At 40.0% G+C, this 24,299-nt stretch overlaps 1 protein-coding gene across 1 annotated transcript in view; it reads right to left on the bottom strand.

Moving 5' to 3' along the window:
* Positions 1 to 20,011: 20,011 nt before the first annotated feature.
* The window catches only part of kiaa1549lb (KIAA1549-like b), a 40,656-nt gene continuing 36,368 nt past the window's right edge, over positions 20,012 to 24,299 (bottom strand). Inside the window, exons 19-23 of the mRNA XM_073463853.1 lie at positions 23,309 to 23,686; positions 23,129 to 23,223; positions 22,613 to 22,761; positions 22,375 to 22,526; positions 20,012 to 20,275 (exon numbers count right to left, since the gene is read on the bottom strand). Coding sequence (XP_073319954.1) covers positions 20,012 to 20,275; positions 22,375 to 22,526; positions 22,613 to 22,761; positions 23,129 to 23,223; positions 23,309 to 23,686 — 1,038 coding nt within the window. The remainder of the gene's footprint in view (positions 20,276 to 22,374; positions 22,527 to 22,612; positions 22,762 to 23,128; positions 23,224 to 23,308; positions 23,687 to 24,299) is intronic.

The raw sequence follows: 24,299 nt of genomic DNA on the forward strand, positions 1-24,299 counted from the left end.
GAACGACTAGATAGTTAATGAATTGTTAATGAGTAATTCCTGAATAACTAAGATTTCAGTACAATTTAGTTGATAATGATGATTTGCTAGAGAACAGACTGGGAGATACTATATTAATAAATCATTTGATAATGATTAGTAGTTACCAATAGTATATTAGATACTCTTTTTGTGTATCTTTTTATTCTAAAGTGTTACCATCAGTGTAAACAAAAATTACATATAGGGGCTACATGTAAGAATTTAAGCTCAAAACATTCAAAAATTAACTGAAATTAATGTAGAGAAATAACAGTTTTGATATTATGCCACAGACATCTATGTGTTGTGTGGCTGAGACATCTACTGAAGTTAGCATGCTAACCAGCTACCCTTTGGCTGACCTGTCTCATAATAGCCCACCACTTTGTACCTTTTTAAGATGCAATAGTGAGTCACTGTAGCGTCCACTCTGCCCCAGTCCAACATGAGATGAAGAAGTAGTGCTACTCCGAAGGCGTTTTCTGTTTCTGCCGCTCCCAGCAAGAACCCAACAGCAAAGAAAAGAAGTGATAGAAATAGAAGCAAACCAAGAGTTAACATTAGCCTTGCTTTTCACAACTGGCGACAGATCTTGGCGAGTGGGATTCTCTTCTAGACTTGTAACTAAACAGCTACTAACTTTAGGCTTTTTAGCAAAAGCTTAAAGGTTGTGAATTGTTTAACATTACAGCTGTTGAAGTAGAGAAAAAGAGAGACCTATATGCTCCTTAGGTTGGACATCTCAACTCTGTCGATATTGTGCCCTTAATTGGAAAAATAAATATGAATTCAACAGGTGGGCAATTCCTGCGTGTAATACCTTTTTTGTAAATTAGCTTTTTAACAAGCTAAGTTAGCACACCCACAGTCTAACTACATTTATGTGTTACCAGCCAAGCCTCCCCGTTGAAAGTGCATGCTAGGGGTAGTTATGTTACTTTAGTCAGCCAAAAGGTGTCTAGATAAGGTCAGGTTGCACCACAAGAGTTGCATAAAGGCCATGTATTGTGTTCGCTGCCACAGAAGTTCATTCCCTGTTCATTCAGTGTTAAAGTCACTATGGCATCTCTCTACATTCTTCCTTGCATACTTGGCCTAGACTCTAAAAAGCTGGTTCGCATCCGTGAGCCAGGATAAAGTAAATTAAAGTAGACTAAAACCAGAGGTGGGAATATGATGACATGATGAAGGTCAAACCACAGTGTTCCTTGCTGTAAAAACATCTAATAAAAAACTCAATTCAAGACTAATAGACTAATTCATGCATTGAGCTCCAAACCCATCTGGCTCCCCAGCCATTAGATTGGTAATCAAAACTTTAAAATGGCTCTCGTGGTTGCTGGTAATATGCAGTCACTCATCTTCTATGCCCTCCAACAAAATGAGCACAAGGCCAAATAAGGTGAAGGTAAAGAGGTGTGGTGGGTCAGTCTATTGGAAGTTCAAACAAGTGGCAGCGCAGTGCCCTTTAATGAATATTCAAGTGATTTGATATTGTTTCCATTCATTAAAAAAATGACTCACTTGAATCTACACTCTTAAATACATTTTTACCATCTAACATTCAGTCCAGCTCCTGCATGCACTCATATTTTATATAATAATAATATATAAAACTGTAAACAAATAGAAGACGGAAAACACATTTCTGCTAGTATGTACATGTGTGTACACACAGAGACATAGTCCAACAACCAGACTTCAGTTTTGATGCAAAGATGATCCTCCAACAGAAAACATGATTCTTTAAGTTTTTGCTAGCCATGCATTTAGTCCTAGCTTTGAAATATACAGTATAACAGAAAGTGTTTACTATGTTGTTCACTATACAGTGCGTGCAACACAATTAACACCTCACCAGAGTAATTTCTCTTCTCGTTAAGAGTCGTTCAGTTTGTTGATCGTGACAAACATTACAATGTACACACACTGAAAACAAAAGAAGAACCCTGAATAGAGCTGATAACAGTACTGTGTCCTTGGAAAGGCTGAACTAATCAGCCTCACATTCTGACAGGCCTGAAATGTCAGGTATTATTTCTTTTACACCTTTGTGTCTATATAAATTAAAGACCAAAGTGCATGTCAGTTTTACAAAAAATACAAGGGTGTTCTGAAAGAGCAACAGGGCAGGTAAAATATACTGTTTTAATTAACCAAAACAGGGGCAGATATCTCATTGTACATAGCTACTTTTTCAATAAATCAAATTACAAACATGAGAACCATCATTCGAGGGAAGCATAATAGTGAGAGCCACTACATTTACAATGGACAGGAAAGGTTCACTGTGCTGCACTCTCCAACTCCATTCATAGTCCATCTTTATGAAATAAGGGTATTGTAGAAAACACAGAACAGGACTAAAGGTTATCCTTTTACAACTCATTTTCCCTTGTAAAAGGACCATTAACCTGCATCTCCCCGTAACATACATATACAGTATATACACTGCTCAAAAAATGAAGCAATCACTTTAATCACACATCAGATCTCGATTAACAAATGATTCAAGTTGAAAATATTTACTGACGTACATTGTGTGATTTGTTGAGAACAAAATGACGTAACAACGGTCAGTGGAAACCAAATTCATCAAACCATTGAGGGCTGGATTCAAAATCAAACCAAAAAGCAAAGTAAACAATTTAAATCACAGGCTGTTCTTGTGTGAATTTTATCACATCAACTCATCATGTGACTCAGTAGTGTGTATGGCCCCCGCTTGCCTGTATGCGCTCCCGACAACATCTGGGCATGCTCCTGATGGGTCGGCAGATGGTGTCCTGGGGATCTCCTCCCAGACCTGAATCAGGGCATCAGTGAGCTCCTGGCGGTCTGTGGCAGTACTTTGCGGCGTTGGATGTACGATACATAACGTCCCATAGGTGCTCAGTTGGATTTAGGTCAGGGGAACGAGAAGGCCAGTCACTGATTTGAGACCACACGTATGGATGTGCCATTCTGGAGTAGCTGGACTACCTGTGCAACCTGATTGGGCTGCAGGTACTGCCAGTAGTGACAAGGACACTAGCAGAAGACAAAACTAGAGACGAATCAGTCAGGAAGGATAAGGAGCGAGCAGTTGTCTGTGGCCACCACATCCAAAACCAACCAACCCACCAAAGCGGGTGAAATTGATTCACAATCACTTGTGCTTCTTAAGTGGACAGATTGATATCCCTGAAGTTTAACTGACTTGGCGTTATACTGTGAGTGTGCGCATGCCTTCCAAAAAAAAATGTAAACACCTGTTTCTACTCGCCTCCCCTGTTTTTGAGTGGTTATTGTGAATGTTCTGAATAATAAATGTAATCTGGTAGCTTTGTTTGTTGACATAATAACTCTATGGTATAACAAGTACGATGATGATGGTCAAATAATAGTCTTCCTTATCCTCAGCCTCACTCGTGGCCTATGATAATTGGGCTGAAAAGCATCAAACATATATGGAGGGAGATTGGTAGCAATTGATAGCAGATTATTAGCTGTCGTTTCTCCAGTAAACAAACTGACCTCTTTGGCTGTCACAGCTGCCAGAGAAGCTGGTCTCATGAGACAGAGCGGACCAGCAGCAGGGCAGCCCTCGTTGCAGACAGCCAGTCTGTACACTTGGGCTAGCTCAGATCCTGTAACACAAAGCGTGGTTCCGGAGGACTAGTGACCCCAAGAGGAGCAGCAGCAGACCGGTAGAGAGGCTGAAGAGGTCGGTGTGTTTCCTGGGGAACTACAGCTCATAAACCACCGCTCATCAGTACCACAAGCAAAACAGACATTACCAAAGATAAACCATGAGTTAACATTTTAAGTCAAGCGTAGACCTAAATAATAACAGTAGGATACAGTATAATTCGTGAATGGCGTCTTTCATTCACACTAGAAGTTAATGTTGCTGCGTTTTCTGTTTTGTGGTTGTGATTTTTGATTTGCTGTTGTGTTGCATTTTCATATATTCTGTTGTGTTTTCCTATTTACTATTTATTGTCACAGAATCTCAGTAGTAGACGGGTTATTAAAATGTCTAAACATTTTTCCTTTTCTTTTTTTCTGATGTCTGTTTGATTATTCTCTCAGCTGGTATTTGTAATGAATCTGAGTCAAATAAATGACAGCCTCAGTCAGCTGATTCTGAATAAAACGGGGGGCTGTAGCTCAGTGGGTAGAGCAGGTAACTAGCGATCAGAAGGTCGCTGGTTCAAATCCTGGCTCGAAGTATCGAAGTATCCTTGAGCAAGATACTGAACCCCAAAATTACTCGTCCAGGGGTGTACCCTGGCCTTCGCCCATAGAGTAATTGGGATTGGCTCCAGTAACCCCCGCAACCCCTGCAACCCCCTGAAAGGGGGATAAGGCGGCAACATCCCCGCGACCCTCACGGAAAAAGCGGCAGATGATGAGATGAGATGAGATGAGATGAGATCTTGGCCATCACCAACAGTATGTGTATGATATGAAACATTCAGTGCCTACAACAACATGATTAAGTCATTTAAAATAGATTATTAATGGGACTGAATTCAGTAATTTAAGGGAAGAAAATATTCATTAAATTTCATATGAATACATATTATAAAACATTTCACACCTGAATGATTGAACACAGCACCAACAGAACTCATTTGATTAGAAAATAGCCATACACAGAATCGCCAGCTATTTCTCCCACAGCTATAACATCTCACTGAAGTTAAAAACCATTATGATTCTCTGCAGAAGGCTGCAGAGGTAGCCCAACTCATACATCCTTAATGGACACATGCCTCGCAGCCAAAGACCATGATTAAGTGTCACCTCTCCCTTTTTTCATCTGAGAAAGGTCTACACAGCTGCTTTCAGGAAGTGCCATCTCATATGTAGCCATGGTCTTCACAAGGAATAGGAAGAGTGATGACCAAAGGTGAAAAGGGTTGCTAAGTAGTGAAAGTTGGGAGTGACGGCTCCGTGTCAGTTGAAGACATGGGGTCAGAGTTCATTAACTATCTCCCCCTTCTAATGAGCCTTTTTCTGGCTGAGGGGTTTTAGCAATCGCTGCAGTAAAGCTAGTTCAGCATGAGGAGTCCGGAGCCGATAGGAGCACAAAGTCAAAGTCACCCCTCAGAGAAGGCAGACAGATTGGGTCAGTATCAACGTCAACCCTTGAAAAGCAGCTGGCAGGAACTAGGCACATGTGATTGAATCTGACTCATTATCTCAAAATCTTTACTGCAGAGACACCCATAAAAAATAGAGTAGAATAAAGTCATAGGATCAAGAAAAGGTCACACTTGGCACATAGTGATTTACATGGCAGGTGAATAACATTCAGTGGGTGCCGAATTAACAAGAAGGCTCAAATGATTTAGAATTTGCCGCAGCCATTTTTGTTAAGTTTCCCTTCACTCAAGATCACATGATTTGTAAGGGAGTCTGGTGGTGTTGCGCTCAGGGTTGAAATTGTGTTCTTGTTGAGCTTGAAGCAACACTGTGTAACTTTTTACCTTAAAATAACAGCTTCACAATCATTTTGATGGAACAGTGTCCTGTAATAGGTTGAATGGTGTCTCTGTCTCAGCCGCTCCGCCCCCCTATCACTTGTTTCTGCACTATGTAACTTCAGTGAGAGGGTAGGATCACAGCGTTACATACACTTATACTTCAACACAAGTTTTCAACACATAACATTGTTATGACGTGATGAGCTTTGTTTGTAATTAGCACCTACATTTAGTCAAGTTGTTACAGATTTGTATTTGCGACAGTGGTGTTGCACTCAGAAACTGTGGGGGGGGGGGCGCCAAATCGCACAAAATGCCAATTTCTACATAATGTTGCTTTAAGTCCTCAGCTGCTCTGGTTCAATTATGGGCCTAGGGAAGGTATTACAATTCCTTTACACAGTCTCCTTGATTACATTAGCATACAAAAGTAGCAACCCTCTGTGTCTTGTTGACTTCAATCAGAAAAAAACAGAGTAAACTAGAGGATGTTTTGTTTAAAATACATACTTAGGCTCTCCTGGAAATAACATGAATTTGATTTTCTACAGTTAAAGAAATATGTGACAATCTGGGACAGTATGGCTTTCCTGGTCAGGTGTGAACTTTTGGTGACTTTGCTCAGCATCAGGGATTATTTCCATCCAGACCGAGCTGAGTAAGTGCTCATTTACCCAGAAAGGGGAGAGGCTGGGCTGAGAGCAGTAACCTAAATACTGCTTGTTTTGCAATTCTCTGTGATCCCTGAGTATGGGAGAAAAGGAAAAACACAAAATGGAAAGCAACAGAATAATGTATTCAATCTCTCTTTCCCTACCTAAAGTAGAGTCCTGCCTCCGAGTAGTACCACGTCTGGTTGCGTGTACTGTGATTTACGGAGCAGTGGCAGAGATCCATTAGCAATGAAACAACATACCCTCTATCCAGGAAGTGATTTATGTATTCAATAAGCCTCTCTGGCTCTCATTCCCTTCTTCCCCTCATTTCACTTCCTTATTCTTGACAGCAGCAGTAAGAAAAGCCAACGCATGGGAAGTGTCCTGGGTAGGTGAGAATACAAGTGCACCATGAACCTGCTGTAACGGCTGTTCGATTGGCTGCTTTGCAGCAGTAACACACTGTATCTCTGTGAATACCTCCTGCAAGGTTGTTCAGCTAGCAAGTTAATCTGGTCAAAATAACATTATGCATACAGTGTGTCGACCTGGAGTTAAGACGTTAAGTTTGAATAGTAGTCAATGGTAAAAGTTGACTCGTTGCAATTAAGTTAAGCAGATATCTATGAAGAAACATTTCCACTAGTAAGAAATGAATTGATGATATCAAGAACCAACATTTTGACTAGTTAAAAATAAATTGTAGGTATCTTTAATTGAAACTGCAAATTGTCCAGATTACATTATGGATTGGTTTGGAATTCCAAATAGTTAAAGCCTTCAATAGCCATCTCGGTTAATGTAACTCTTTATTTGCCTCCAACTTGTACAAAACACTGCTGCTGGGTTCTTACAAAAACAAAACACAAAAAATATGAGCACATTTTCTCACATCCTTGCCTCATTGCACTGGCTACCTGTGGCTTTCACAATAGAATTTATTTACTTTTATTGCTTGTGTTTATATCACTACTCAGCCTTGCTCCTTCTTGTTTCAATGACCTTGTAACCCCTTATTCTCCTGTTTGTTTGCTTACACATGGGAACAATTCATGTGACTGACAGTGAGTCATGCAGTACTTTACTGAACATGATGTGTTTTGTTCATCTACTCTGGTGTCACAGAGAGCTCACCAAGCAATAACTGATTATGAGCTTCATTAGTCCAGATTGTAATTTGATCTCACATGAGAAATTAAGTACAGGTAATGACGATACGTCTCTTACTGTTATATTATTGATGTTATGGCTGGCAAAAAGATGAGGACCGGAAAAGCACAGGCCAAAATATACAGGGACTAATTCACAAATTAAACACTGGTGCACACAGTAAAACGGCAGGAAAGAGACAAAGACAGGAAATGAAAAGTCACGACAAGACACATGAGGATGAACTCATGTACAAAATACAAATTAAAAACAGGAAACGTCTAAAGTGAAAACCAACAACATGACAAAGAACGGATAGTAATTTACAGAAGGCAGAAGGGGTCATGCAAAAGCCCATACTTGTTAACATGGTTACCAAATAAGGATGAACATTTTTGTTGTTCGTTATAATCTGAGAAAATAAGATCTATTTATCGAGACTACCATAAAACATGTAAGAATGGTCATGCCTGCAACAGAAATGGCAATGATAAAACCAAAATTGGCCGAATCATGAAGTACCAGCAGGGAAAATTGCGCTGAAAGCAGGCAGATGAGTGAAAGGGGTGAAGGACAAGATGAGGAACCTTGAAGGAGAGCTGGAAAAGAGACAAGGGAGTGCATTAAAGAGGCAAGTGAGGACCAAGCAGCCAAATCCTGCTGACTACTCTGCTTTCAAACAGCTGGGTATGGAAACTCAGAGCAGTCCTTAACATACGGTATCACCGAGCAATTAATCTACTGAGGGAAAGTATGGGAAGGACAACAGAGAGAGGGAGGGAGCTGGCAGAAGGGGTCAAGAAAGTAAGAAATCAGCAGAAAAAGGTTTGAAGAAGAAGAAAGAAAGCTGCTTACAGTAACACCCATTAATTTCCCCAAAGACAGGTGTTGGGGATATTAATCCAAATAAAAGAGCTAAGCTTTGCCAGATTCTCTGCTCCAGCCAAAGCCCTTCATATCCCATCCAGCTAAAGATGCTTTCAATTAGAACTGGGACAGTTGTAATCTAAAGGCCAAGTTACAAAGGAGGAACTAGTCTGCTATTGGCCACATAGCTTGCAACCTAGTTCCAAATTTAATCCAAAATTATACCTCATTGGTCCATAAACTATAGCTCTGTGCCTAATCTTCACTACAAATTATTATATAAATATGCACAAATTATTGCTGTTAATTTCAAAGAACAACTTGTCTTATTTATTAGTGTTTGCAGTTTGGCCAGATAGTTAAAATCCCAGAGCAGGCACAAGCTGTAAAGAGAAGCACATGCAGGAGAAAAGTTTAGACCGGGGATCTGAATTAAAGGACCGTCACATTATAGCTGCACCAGCAGGAGCTGTATAACACATCTGAACCCATAGGCTACAGCTGTCTCACTTCCTCTTAAGCCAAATCAGACACTTGAGGCCCTCATCCCACAGATAGCATTGGAGAATGGGTTTAACTGGCGTTCTAGAGTTTGCATTCGGGATGAATTATAAGTTTGGTGGCTCTGCCTCATCAGCTCTTTGAAAGAGCAAGGGCGCACTGAAACAATACTGGTCTAGATCGCTTTTTCTGTCGACTGTAAAGTGGTCGCAAGATAGACCTGTGCATATTTAACAGCTAATCAGCTCCCACTCAGTGCTTTGCCCGAGCTACAGTGAGCTGTCATTTTTCTTGGATTGGACACATTCCTTGGTTGTCATAACCACTTTGGCCGGTTGCCAACAAAATTAAATGAAACTAGAATGGCACTCAGTAGAGCACATACCTCCACCAAGGCCCAACAGTCCACTTTAATTCAGTCAAGCCGAATCCAATATCAAATAAAACATATTTTAATTATTTTTTCATCAAGATCCATGCGTTATACCCCCAGAAATTAAAGAAAATGTCAACAAAAATCTTGCAATTTAAAGAAAGTGAGAAAAAAAATCCTGGATTCATCCTTTTTATCCTGATCTGCACCAAAACTCAGTGGGGTCTTTTCTGGAATGAGACAGGTGAAAACATAACCTCCTTGGTGGAGGAAACTATGATTTTAAGTAAGTTAACAACAAGCCTGTTTTTATATTAGTCCACCTGTCATTAACAACAAAAGTGATTCACATACACTGATGTGAATAAATGATGCTGTATTGTCTGGACTCCAGAGTTCTGAGTTACTGTATCATATCAAGTGGAGGATGCACATAATGGACTGGCAGAGAAATACAAATGTTTGTACATAACAACACACATATAAAAAATACGGTATACGCCATATCTACTTGCACAAGCGAGCATTTAAGAGAGGCATTCAGCGTTTCAACTAATAGCTTGTTGTGCTCACGACAAACAGAATTTGTGTATTCAGCCAGTTGAGTGCCTGCAACATACCAAACCTCCAAATGGGCGAGGGGAAGTGGATTATACTGCCAGAGTGGTTTCAAACTGCCACTGGTGTCTATTACAACCACCATGAATCAATGCTGAATAAAGCTTTGCCTTTTGTTTCTCTGGGCTGCACATAGGTAAACAGTCCCAGGGGGGTTGCTCAGAGACCTTCGTGTGACTGTTTCTTTTTTTTTTCTTGTATGTAGAATGTTTTCATTGATTTTGGACCAGCCTCCAAATAGGAAATAAATTAACCAATTAACTTGGTTTATACTATGCATTTGTGAGATTTCGGAGGTGTTTGCAGGGTTTCAGTGCATTCTTTAAGACGCCAAAGCCACACAGTAATCGTACCAACATTTAAGAGATCAGTCTTCTCTCTGTATTCAGCCTTGATGCACAGATTGCATTGCACTAACTACATACTTATTTGTTTACGTCTTCTATTGCTATCTATTAGCTCTTGTGTAAAGGACAAGTTCACCCAAAAATGAAAATTCGTAGTCCCCCAAAATGTTTCTGGAGCTTCACAGCAAAATGGCGTTGCAGCATTCACTGAACTGATGGGGACTTAAAACATATATTACAGGCCAATAAAAACATAAAATGTCTCCATACAGCCCGTCCGGCGTCTCTGGAAGTGCTGAGATCCCAAATTATAACAAGATTATAAGTTTAATAAGCTTTTATAAGCTTATAAGTTCCCATGTTCTTCAGTTGTTCAATAGAATACCTGCGACACGGTTTTCCTGTGAGGCTCCAGAAATGTTTTGTGGACTACGAAAAATTCATCCGACTTTCCATCGTCATGGGGGTGAGAAGATAATGAATGAAGTTTCTGGTATTCTGGTGGAGCATAGTGAGGTATTTCTGATAGCTGACCTGAGTGCAGCAGCATCAGGATCAGAAATGAATCAGGCGTTAAGCAACCACCCAAACAAACTACAAATGTATGCTTTATTCTTTACCCATAGTGGTACCTAATCATGCAGACTTGGCTTTGGTTTACAGATGTGAGGAGTCTTCTGCAGGCACACACATTCCAACTGAAATAACAGAAAGATTAGTTGTGGCGCTCAAATGACAAATGAATAGAAACTCATATTCCCTAACACTCAATCAGTATTATGAAGCAAAAATATCAGACCGTATTACCCCAAGCCTTGGTAAACGATGAGCTTCATGAGAAAATCAGCTGAGAGAAATACTAAGGTGATAATTTGTGTACTGTCTTGTGCTCTAGCAATAATGCAGTAAACACCCTGCGAGTTCATCACTTCACTGGGTGAGTGTGCCCTTTTGTTACTTAATGCCTTTAAATTACATTCAGAGACTGTTTTAATTCAAAGTGTAACAAAACAAACTAGCAAGAGAAAACTGGTCTTCATCAAAAGGGTAATTTCACACTGAGATAAAAAAAAAAAAAAAGGCTTTACCAGCCAGATGAAAGTGCAATCTATGAACCAGTCAGAAAACAATTGTTGTGAGCTCATTTGGTTAAAAATATATATGTTGGCAAAGCCTCAATCAGAGCATAAATATGTAGCGTTGACTTTGAGAGATACATTTTATCAGTGCAATAAATGTTTGATAGCTTTCAGTGATGAAAAAGCCCCTAACTGCCTGTCTTTCAGCAGGAAGGTGGTACTGAGGTGATGCTGTATCTGCACGTTTAAGTATCTTGGACATCCCCTAGTGTCTTCAAACAGGCACTACAACACATGCGTGAGGAGGAAGACTGGAAAGGGCATGCAGTTTTCTCACTATTGTGCACCGACAATCTTCACAAAGTTTTTCACTCACACTAACCAGGTCAAAGCAGTGGTCTGATCATTTTTCGAGGAGGTGGACGACTTTTGGTGGACTGTGGAATTTGCTGCGATGCACCAACGGGAGTAGGCAGAGAAATAATCAATAGAATTACATGAAATATCAGGCTGAACCACACAGAACTGCTGTTACGAAAACCCTTAAGGTGTGTCTATTTAGAGCTCAACTGCGCTGACACAGAAGAAAGTTGCAAAAAGCTTTTATTTACTGCACACGCATGATTCATTTGAGCTGGAGCATCAGCTGCAGAGGCACGACAGGCGATAAGATAATTTTAATGTTCTGTTCCTCTGTGGATCAGAGTAGTTCAGAGGCGCCTCAGTTAATGAGACTCAGTCAGTCTGGTTTGGAGTCTGACTTTCAATGCACCACCCACTGAGTTCACATACTGAAATTGCAGCACTGGTAGAGAGTTCAGTCAGTGGAAAACAATGTGTCATTTTCATCCATGTCAAATGATATAGATAGAAGAAGAAAATGTTATCTTTCTGGATGAGATAATTTCAGGGTGAAGTCATTTATCATTTGTCTCATCAAGGCCTTCTGACACTGAATAATATCCGGGAACCTGTGGTAACACTTCATTTCACCATCTTGTCTAATTCCCCAGACTTCCCATCAACACCACAGTCTGAATCCGGTTTGAGAGTGATGTAAAAGACAATCAGAGATTGGGAACATCATAGATTTGTCCACTCAGCCGCTTTTAAGTCGGTTTTCCTCCCTTGACCTGTCCTTGCACTGACCATTGTGGTAATTATCTAATCTCTGTGCTGATGTCTGCTCAAGAAGGCTGCACTATAATTACTTTAAGTAGCCTTTATTAGAGATAATGGACCTTCAGCATTAGAACACATCTAATTACAGCTGCCAAATTAGGCTCTAATATCTACACTCCACCTGAGAGAGTTTAACAAGTGTTGTACAAGTCGATGAATTAAAACACAGACTTGTCTTCAGGAGACAGATACAAAAGGAGCGCAATCAGATAAGTGTGTAAACAAGTGGAGGAGTGCAAACTACAGACGTAATACATAATTTCCCTTGACGACAGACAAAAATATCAGATGGGAAACATTTTTTTCATTCTCTTATTATGAAACTCTCCCTATTCTTTTTTTGAGGAATAATACTTTGAGGGTGCCCATGTAACAGCGTGGAACTGAATATGATGTGAAGAAATGGCAACAAAATTAGAGACGGATATAGAGCCATTGTTCATGAGGGTTACAATATCAAACAAATCTCTTTGTGTTATGAAGGATAATGGCGAACTTTGTGCATTCAGAAATCATGACAGAGGAAATTTAGCTGCTTGACTATATTCAGTGTTTGGGGTTTTATTATTGCTAATTATTACTTCCATCATCCCTTCCCATTTGTCATGTAGTGCCCTATTGATGTAATGAGTTACTTTCTTAGAAAATGAATAATACACAGGCAACTGTGCCTAGACCTAACCACAACGTAAGCACTGTGCTGTTACAAGACAAAAATTGAAAATTGAAAAGTTGCAACATATCTGTTTGCAGAAACGTACATTGCCAACATTTATTCTGGTGATTGGGTTGACATCAACCCTATGAATGCACAGGTTTAACCCCTGATTAGATTACCTTTACTGTTTACCCCTGGTTAATTAGCAGTATCTATGCATACCACTGCTGTAAGCCTTTTAATATAATGCATTTTCATACAGCACTATGACAAATTTCTGCCTCACAAATCCATACACACAGCTGAATAAACAATGCTCTGACAGAATGCCATCAAAACACATTACAGACTTCAAAAAGGATATTAATTGGAAAAACTCCTGTACTAAACTATACCATACAATACTGACTAGTCTTCCTGCTTCTTTTTGTCTACTCCATGCAATATTTAATTCATGAATACACATAAAATCTGGAAGAAAATCAAATTAACCGTGCTCTGACTTAGAGCAAGATAAGGAAATGCTTCCCTCGCTGAGAGAAAACATTTGTTTGTACGGCTTTAGGCTGAGCCCTGGTGGGAAAATGCTGAACTACAGATTTACTACCCAGAGATGCAAACACGCACACACAGAGAAAAGACTAGATGAAACATTCTGTCACCAGTGCTGTCAACACAAGGACAGAAAATAAAATTGTCAATGTGTTTGTGTAGATAAAGTGACACAGAAATTCTCCTCATCATTTCATCTGAGTGGTATTTCTTCTTTATGTGGGCATTCAGAGTAGGAATCCATTAAAATATCCAGGAAACCTATTGAAGCATCTGGGTATTACAATGCATATCAAGTCTGAGGGTGGCATTTCTGAATGTTTCTCAGATTTAGTAAAGAATAATGACTTCCACTGCGTTTTCTACAACCCCTTTAGGAAAATACCTCTTATGAAAACAAATCTAAGAAGGTCAAGAAAAATTCCTTTGGACAACATTTGGTAAAATGACTTACTTACTAATGAGACTTTCCAGAAAGATGGTCAGCAAAATTAGGAACTCAGTTGACACGTGGCTTGCTCGTCCATATTCTCAGGCGTACAGGGAGTTTTTCTAATATCACCATCAGCTTACCTTCATACACTATAGATGTTCACATTTGGGAGGGTTTTTTTCAGAGTGCAGGTCCTGAGTGTGGGGTAAATAGAGTACACACAGAAACAGTCTGAATATGCTCCTCACACTGAACTGTTAACAGTAAATGGGAATGCATTTAGATGTCTGGCTTGACAATCATATATTTCTCTGTGGCTCAACTGTCAAATAAATGGAGCAAGGGTGTAGAAAGTAAATACCTAAAGTCGGTAGTAGAGGGTTTTTTTAAAAAGCTAATACCTGTCAGCAGCTATGGCATCAGTCACTTGAGGATTGCATTGAGTCATTATTCTCCATGTCACGTCGCCAGTTTTGATGCAGTGTGCTTGCTATTTGGATTCCTTGTGACAGCTTACAGTTCACATACGCCACAACGCTCAAGCAATAAAACTAAAGACAAAAAAAAAGATTTCATACGAGTTTAAAATATGAAAATATGACTTATTTCATCCCACAAGATATAAGATGTACACTTAAATTAGAGATAGGGCAGGGGTGCCAGGCAAAGATGTATGTACAGACTGGTTTAAGGGGCAAACAAAGAGGCTGGCAGAGCTTGTTGTTAAAGAGGAAGGTCCAAATCTGCTCGGCAGGAATTGGTTGAAGGCTGTTAGGCTACAACAATTAGCTGCCACAACAATTGTTGGCACTATTGACACAATATGCAGAGTTTTCCAAAGTGGCATAGCAAAAAAGAAAGGCATTATCGACGGTTATTCAAAGAACTTCACCACAATAGAAAACTTTTATGGCGTAGGCGCCAGACGTGCAATTCTCATTGGACTGCACAGGCACCATCTCTGCATTCAGTATGTCATTTTTCTTATCCTCTCCAGCCCTTGGCATTTCAGTGAGGAAATATGTGGAGAAGCAGGGTGCTAATTGCATTGCAAGGAGAATGATTAAGGAACTTCATGAGGTACATCCAGGGGTTTCAAGGATGAAGGCATCGTCTGCAGCAAGAAAATGCCATGAATGCCAAATTAAGCAAGATATACTAACATCACCAACACTACATCCATGGGAGTGGCCAAATCAACCATTAGACCTCATGTGGTTTTTTGTACTGGAGAAGATGTTTCTGATTGTCACTGACACTTCCTTTGAGTAGATTGAAGCTGCACACAATGCAGTCTATGACTTGACAGTGACACATAACATTAGAAAAATTGAGGACAATCTTTACCACACACGCAGTCCCTGCTGTCTCCTGTCAGCGGACTGGCATCAAGCATGTGACAACTGCAAGGAGGCATCATGACGGCATCAGGAAGATGAAGGAGGGAGGGGGCTTTGAAACAAAGTTTACTAGGTGTCTGCTGAAATATCGACCCATTAGACCGCCACTGGAGCCACACCTGCTGAGCTGCTAATGAACTGGAGGTTAAGGACAGAGCAAAACCGGGTGCGTCCTTCACTTACTGGAAAGGTTGAATGGAATCAGGAAAAACAAACATCACCCGGGACAGAGTGTTAACTGAGTCAGAATCGGTCCATGCGAGAGGGTACGCAAGCCAGAAGTAGATTCAGGAGTTCATTCAAAAAACAGGGCCAGATTCGTACATGTTGTGACAACATCCTACAAGGTAAGAGTTGTCCTGGGAGAGACTACAGTACAGGAAGAAACTGGACTTGCGCCCTTGAAAAATATTTAAATTCATAGATGCTAGAGACATTTTAATTTGTGAGCTGTGAGAGGAGGAATGTTGTAATGTGAATTAGGAAGATAGACGTAGAATTTAATTCTCTTATTCAGCTTTCAGATGGTTGCTAGGTGGAGCCAAAGGCTTAGACGAGTCGACAGTGGCTCCAAAATAGGATGCTTGTTGTCATCCAGGGGTTTGAAGAACTCACAAAAACATAGATGAGAACTGGGTGTTTACCAATTCTCCTTCAGCCAAACAATGTAGTACTGGATGAGTGATTACAGACACCGAGTGATTAAAATTCATTTTTTATTGCCGATAAATTCTTAGATGAGTAAACGATTCCCTCTATATTCATCACAGTGCACCAAAAGACATAAATATCTGTGTGTATTGTGTCTCAGCTGTCTCGATGTTGCATTAGCGAATGATAAAAGCTACACGATCGCGGCTGACAACAGCTCGTTTGACGGGCCTCTGAACGCCTTCACGCTCACACATTACTCTGCCTTGTGGAGCGAGAGAGTAATCTGTGAATTGTATACGGTATGAACTGTGATACAAAAGATCTTTGACGTCTCTGGTGTAAGTAGGTGGTAATAATAATCACTCATACTACTAATTATGTATAAGATGACAAGACAATAGCATACTGAAGTACCAGAAGAAGAGAATCAGCGCAACAACTGCTTCAACTCTTTTGACATTGCTCATGAGGAAAAACGACATGCAGAAAGTAAGAGGTATTGAAGACACAGATTGAAGATTTATTCTTCTAATAAAATCTTTTATTTGATTTTAATCATGTAGGCTAATATTTCTTTCATTCTCCATCTGTCTCAAGGTCTCTGTCAGATCAATCTCTGAGGAACATCAAATATAACAAGATCAAGCAGATGAAAAGGAAATGAGAAAACCTGTCAGGAAGACAAAAAAGACATTGATTTTTCATAGATTTAGCTCACTTCATATTTCATTTTATAGAATAAATACTTGTCATTTGTCTAAACCAATAAAACCACCTAAAACCCTTTTTTATTTAATAACGCTAAGTTTTCCAGCATGAGAGTATAGAAAGGTGTTCACTTCTGGTATACACAAAAATGGTTCCACTGTATTTAGTACAGTTCTTAAGACATTAAGTGCTCCTCTGAATAATGGGTAAAAGGAATCTTGGGGAAAAAAACAAGCAACAACAAAGTTCTTGTCGAGTTTAAGACATACAGTATTTCCTTAAACCTACTTACACACCAACAGGCATGAGTATAAAAGAAGAGAGGGAGGGTTTGCGCACAAGTCAGAATGCAATTAGGCTGAACTCAAGGGCTGCTGCGACAGCACGACAGGAAATAAGGATTTAAAGGCATTTTTACTCAAAGTTCTCTTTCTCGCGTCACAACTGGCATCTCTCTCACGACAGCGTTGATTATAATAATCGGCAAAGCATTCAGTGTGATTTGCAATAACACAGTAAAAGTAGGTAAGCTATAGCATCTGAATGTTTATGCAAATATATTGCAGCACCACTGCTATAGGCCTACATGCACTCAGTCCCGCTTTCCATTCCCGAGCAACCCTGCGTCTCATCATGACCTATTGACGGCTTTTATGCCACAGTGAAATGTGAGTGTTTGTCCGAGGAAGATGAATTACTTTCATGCGTGCAATGATTTAATGACTTTTGTTCTCACAGGAGATTAATGGAATAATTCAGAGTTTTGTTTTGTGCACTGTCCTGGTATGGTGGCCTTTGTCTGATTTTATTTTTTATTTTTTTTAAATGATTAATAAATGTGTTTCGATAAGATATTATTTGAAGCGTGTCATCAAAAAGGTTCGTTGGATCCTTGAAGAGTTGACCTCTTTCCTTCGAGTCGCTACTGGAATAATTCAGGCATGCAGGTTTCTCCTTATTCCAGCTATCAGAAGTCTTTTTTTTAACATCTTCACTTGTGTCTTTACTTTGTACTTTACATGAAGTCGGGAGGAGTCTTTGCTTTTGTTTATGTTTGTAGTCTTTCGTTTAGTCTACTTTTTTTCCACATGTTGATAATTATGATGTTTTTGGTCGGTGGAAGCTCGTTACGTTGCTCTGTCATACACTCATGTACTGTCGGGGATGATTTTAAGTATCATTACGATTGATTACGTGAAGAAGCATTTATCAAATCAAGTTACCGATTATGAAATTAGATTTTTGAGGTAAATGTCTACCTCAGCACATATGCCATTTACACCATAACAGACTGGATGATGCCGGGGTACATTGATATGTTCAGACTGAACAAAGTGTTTCTGAAACAGCTCTTGGAAAATGACAAGTGCTGTACTGTACTGTACACTCAGTCTGAGTCGACGCTCAGGCATTCACAATGTTACACAAAGACATCACAGGTTGTGCACTTATAACTTCCGAGAACAGGAGTACTGATGTAAGACCTGTCATTAGGCCAATAGTTTATACTTTGTATATTATTCATGAAATGCACCCATTGAGACCAAGATGTATTAAGGCCAGTAAACAAATAATGAATTCACCTTCTTTATGGTTTAACTTTACAAGAAATTGTGGGGAAAAGAACTGTTTTGTGACAAAGTTTTTGGGGTTGAATGTGCATTAAATCATCTGTGCATCTTATAACCACTGATTTCAGTATAAAACTACAACTCTTTTATGTCCCGCCATCTGCAAATATGAAGTCACTTAAAAGTTTTTCCATGTGAGTTTTTGCAAATAACTTTAACTCAAAGTTTGTGGTTTCAGTACTTAACAGCTGTAATATAGAGTATTGTAATAATCATCTGATAAGTCATCCAAGTCAATCATCATCAATCAAGGATAAATGCTTCCCTCCATTTCAGGGTACATCAAGGCAAACATGTCCACCAATATGTTGCATCATAACAGATGCAGCTTAAAGGTGTAATTTGTTGAATATGGCCAGAATTCGAAGGCATCTCAAAAAACATGGGTGACATAGATATGACTCTCTGCTAGCTATCCTTAGGTGTAGCCTGCTACCATTAGCTATTAGCCAGCTGTCGTAGAGGTTGTCTGGACCAGGACCTCGGATCCCACCTCAACTGGATTTGGCAGCCTGGCATGAAAGTGAACAGCTTTCGAGACTGACAGAGGTCAACAGGGGATACAGTATGGAGGTGATTTACAGCTGCTCTGACCAGCACTAGGACTCTGGGTCGACAAGACACGACAAGACAGAATATTTTCACATCGTTCTCTGAGAATCGAGGATTTATTTCGACCAAAAGTCAAACTAAGACCGTGTTGATGAGTTTCATGTAGTATATGTCGGGTTTGAATGAAGTGCTCGTTTTAGCTCTGCAAAAGAATTCAGGTGGTGTCGGTTTTATTTTTTATTTTTAGCGAGGAAAATAGAAGTAAGAGGATTTCATTTCTTGACATTTTGTAAGTTTAGTTTGTTCATTTATTACGCTAACAGCTGGCATATATCTATATATATATATATATATATATATATATATATATATATATATATATACACACACACAGCTGAAACTATGGGGCTATTGGACTGTCGTGTCTTAGGCAGGACAGGTTTTACACAAAAATGCTGGCCATGTCTTTCAAATTGCTCCTTTTTAGATTAATTCAATTAATAGGAACTACAATTTTAGTCTCGTAAGAATTATTTGCAAGCCAAGGACAGTCAAGTGTAAAACTTGAACTTTTTTAAAAGAGATACGGTACGTTGATATGGTGTGGATGCTTGAATTACCTGATGTTGATGTAGCTCGTTTTGTTGAAGCTAATGGTCTATAAAAGGAGATAAGATACATGATGTCCTAATACTGTACATGCTCATATACACTGTGGTTTATACTGAACCATCTGACAGGAAGCATTTGGTCCTCTCAGTACAGACAATGATGCTACTTTTTCTCTCTTCTCAATTGATGCTGATTCACAACAAAATGTCTAATCGTGGAAAAAATTACATAGTCCATATTTAGCGTATCCTATTGACATATCTACAAAGAAGAGATGCATGTACTTACTTGGGACATCATCAATAGAGGATGGGATATTTTTCTTAAAAAACAAAACAAAAAAACCGTTTGTGTTCCTTTTAAGTCAGGAGCTGCAAACCACCAATGGCGTGTGAAAAGAAATCTATCAGTGGGTAAAGAAGATCGGTCCGTTTTACAGTACAAACATCAAAAATCAGTCTGAAGGAGCACTGCCTTTGTGTGCCTCAGTTGAAGACCAATCCACAGTTAACAATCTCCTGCACACAAGGGGGCAGAATGAAAACTAGAACTCAAACACGTCGTTCTGCTTCTTCGCCAGCTTGGCCACCTCCTGCCGGATGGCCTGCACGAGTGCAGAGGTGGAGAGGCTGCTCAGGGGCATGCTGTCCATGTCCTTCACCACCTGGGGCAGACTTTGCTGGGATGCTGTGCTAGGGGCAGTGGGCGGCTGCTCCAGTGCCGGGTTATACTGCAGAGGCAGCCTGGTGGGGCTCCCCTGTGGGTAGCGAGGATGAGGAAAAGCCTCGACATACCCAGGCAGGGGCAACTGGAAAACAGGGTAGACATGAAATCAGTCAATCGTAAAGTCATATTGTTACTACCCACAAAAGTAATGGCTGCCAATTAGATAATCAGAAGGATACTATATGTGCAATATGTTTTTATTTGGCTGAGTGAACATTTTCTCTTGCACCACTATTTTAGATAAAATTAAATGGGTGAAAAGGGGAAAAAAATACACAACTGTATCTGAGAAAATCATTATAAATAATCCAAAATAAGAGGGAATGTATGAGGGTGGAGATCTACTGTAGGAGTACATGATACTGAAATGGATTTTTGGTTCAAACAGTGTTTGAACTCCAGAATGGACTACTTTTGAATGCTGCTACAAAATCTTCAGAGGTTTCAGATTAACACCACAAGAAATGACCAAAAAAGTAAAAAAGTGAATCCAAAAAAAATGTGCTCAACTACCCCGGTATTTTGCTGTGTCCACTCAACGCCAGCCATAAATTCAGATCAGCAAATGGTTTCTAAATGACACTGGTTCTGCAAAAAGACACTGCATGAAGGCATCTGGTTGAAACAGGCAAACAGACAAGGGAAAAACAACAGAGCATTCCATACAGACAAGGAGAGTCCTGTGCAGGGGAAGGGAAGGACGGGGGGGAGGGGGTCACATGGGTTATAACACATCTGACAGGACGAATGGAAACTGTTTTGTTTGAATGAAAAACAGAGAAGAGGGTCGGAGGATGCTTAAAGAGTATTGTCTAGTGTCCTTTTTGAGGGTAGATAAGAGCGTGAGCACAAAAAGACTTTTGGAATCAATGACGGTGCAAAAGTGAGATGGTCTGCAATCTCTTCAATTTTTTACTAGTCTGTATTCAATTGGCATAACGTTCTGTATAAATAATCATAAATATTGCCAGAATACAATCAATGCTTTAGTTTTAATCACACTCGAACTATCATTTGAACTTTTGTTTTCTCACAGTGGGACTATTGTAATGGTCTTTTAACATTTAGAAATCAGAAAATAATGAATAGACTCCAAATTATGCAAAATGCAGCAGCGAGACTCCAAACAAAACCAGAAAAGGAAAACACATTGCTCTGATTTTAATGACCTAACGCAGTCTACCCATTTGATTTGGGATTGATTTTAAGAACATACTACTCTCAAAACCTCGAAGAGAACTGCTGTCTAGTGCGAGAGCCTGTGGCAGGAAGCTGCAGTCTGTTTCCAGGTCACGCTTAAAGCCTTAAAATAACCGCTTCAAAATCATTTTGATGCTACAGTGTCTTGTAATAGGGTGAACGGTGTCTCTGTTTCAGCCACTCCTTGGAGTATCACTTGTTTCTACACTATGTAACTTCAGTGAGAGGGTAGGATCACAGCGTTACATACATGTTTACTTCAACATACTAGTTTTTTCTGCCTTTCTTATAATATCTAGTTTATTTTTTTGTTAATGTCTTCACTGTTAAGTTACACTGCAACGATTGATTTTAAATTTGAAAAAATGGTTTTGCATCATATCTTTGGTGTTTTTTAGGATTTTTTAATAATCCATTTGGTTTTTAGGTTTTTTTTCTTTTATTCCTTACGCCTGTTTATTCTTACTGTGTATTTTATTGTTGTGTTTGTTGTAAAGAACATTGTAACCCTGGTTTTGATAAGAGCTACACAAATAAACTTTATCATGATTATATTATTATATACAGTATATTATTACTGTATGTATGATGTCAGAATACAAGTCTTTGTCTCAGCAAGTCTAAAATAATAATACTCAGTGATTGAGTTTAAAATTGCAACTATTACACAAACAAGAGACAGAAACAAAGAGCTTCTTTTCTGTTTAGAGCACTTTTCTAACCTGCGCATGGTCTGGATAGAGCCTGAAGTCTGCAAGAAACAACCACTTAGAATAGTTTCTTCTCTGAGGTCTAATTATAAGGACAAGGAGCTGTTGGGGCAATGGGACAAGTGCATAAATACTGGGACTGTCCTAGTTCAATTAAGACATCTGATCAGTTTAATCCATCACTATAAATTGTATATCTTTCATTAATTTTTTTGTCATTTTTTTAGTGGGATTAAGGACTTTTCTAAACAAGCAAAACGGGCCTCCTTACAGAGTCTGCCCACTGTGGCGGCACATCCTCAGGTTCAGGTGGATAAGACATCCAGGAGGGACTGTGGTAGGAGGTGGGTGGTGTGGACACAAAGTATTCTGAGTAACCAGTCCTGGTGGCTGGGATGGCGTAGACAGCTGTTATTGGGTTTCCTACACAGGAGAAAAGAGAGACTGACATTCACTGAACAAAGCGCATTATGGATTTCTTTTGCAATGTCATCCTCTCATATGATTACCTGAGTAGTTGGACACAGGCTGCTCTGCAGTGATAGATGGAAGTGCTGCTCTAGTAGTTGGCCCATATGGGTTGTTGTCGTGTTGACTCTGCATTTCAGTGACAGATGTCTCTGAGCTCCTTCCCTTAGGCCCCAAGTCAGAAGTGGAACTAACAGAGATTGGAGAGGAATAAACAGAAGCGTTCCTGAAATACTCAGCCAGTACCACTAGATGGCAGACACACGCCATATGAAAAAAGTGAGAATCTCATTAACATTCTCACCAGCTCCCAATGCACTAGTTCAATATTCAAATTTATACAAGGCCTAAAATCACCCTGGCCACAGCACATTACCTAGTGAATATCTCGTCCCTGAATATGAATTTGAATGTGAATAAATGTGGAATATCTGATGGACTTTGGGATGCGATAGACACTGTGTGTGTGTGTGTGTGTGTGTGTGTGTGTGTGTGTGTGTGTGTGTGTGTGTGTGTGTGTGTGTGAGAGAGAGAGAGAGAGACCTATTCAGCCTTACCGTCTTAAGGAGGTCCCAGGAGGAGGTCCAGTGCGAGGCGGTAAAGGGGGAGGAGAGCCCACAGCCATCTCAGGGAGCTGGGTGAAGTGAAAGGCCTTAAACAGATAGTGAAAGGCATTTAAGGTTACATAAACTCTAACACAGTTCTTAAGAGAGGGAAAATAATCTCATCCCTCTTACCGGTTTGGGCAGACTGCACTGATACACTTCTGAGCCATAAGACGGTACCCACTGCAGGCCTCCCCGTCCACAGCTCATCGTACCCGGGGCGCTGGTCACCACGTCTGCGTAGGGGAGGGGAGGCGGTGCGTGGCTGTAGTGGTCAGGAGGTTGGTGGTGGTGGTGATGGGAGTGCCTTCCGGATGTGGACTGACCCCCTGACGCCAGGCTGAACGCCTCCTCCAGCAGCAGGTGCATCTGCTGTCGCACTTCATCAATGGACGGCTGTGAGCTCAGAGTGGACGTCTCTGAGTGGCCTTTCAAGCCCCGGCCATACATGTATCCCCGCGGCCCCATTAGACGGTCGACGTTCGTCTCTTCAATCAACTCAGGCTCAGTCTATAGAAACACATTTACAAGAGAAAGAACTGGGAGTCAAGACACATGGTAAAACTTTGACTCGCTAATACACAAAAACAGTCTGAGGTATTCTACAAACCTGATTCTGAAAGTTGGGTTGTATAAAACAAATAAAACAGCATGTGATTATTAGCTAATCCTTTGTGACATATACTCGATTAAAAACAGTGGAAAGGCAAAATATTTAATGTTTTACCTCATCAGCTTCATTGATTTTTGTAAATATAAGCTTTTTCTGAATGATGTCAGCAACAGTGGGGCAACAAAACACGGAAAGTTGTAGAATGCTGCACAAACACCTGTGAGGAACATTCCACAGGTAAACAGGTAAAAGTGCTGACAGGTGATAGTATCATGATTGGGCATGAAAGGACCACCCTCGAAGGACTCAGTCATTCACAAGCAAGGATGGGGCGAGGTTCACCACTTTGTGAAACTGAGGGTGTCTGGGGAATTTCTCTCCCTCTTCATCACCTCGCTGTTGTTGACTGTAGTTAATGTGGCTGCTTTGACCTATAATATATTGGTGTTTGCAGTCTGCTGAAGTGCAAAACATTCTCAAATTGTTGTAAATTATTGTTACTAACGATTA

Source organism: Pagrus major, chromosome 4 (genome assembly GCF_040436345.1).
Source record: "Pagrus major chromosome 4, Pma_NU_1.0".
NCBI lineage: Eukaryota > Metazoa > Chordata > Actinopteri > Spariformes > Sparidae > Pagrus > Pagrus major.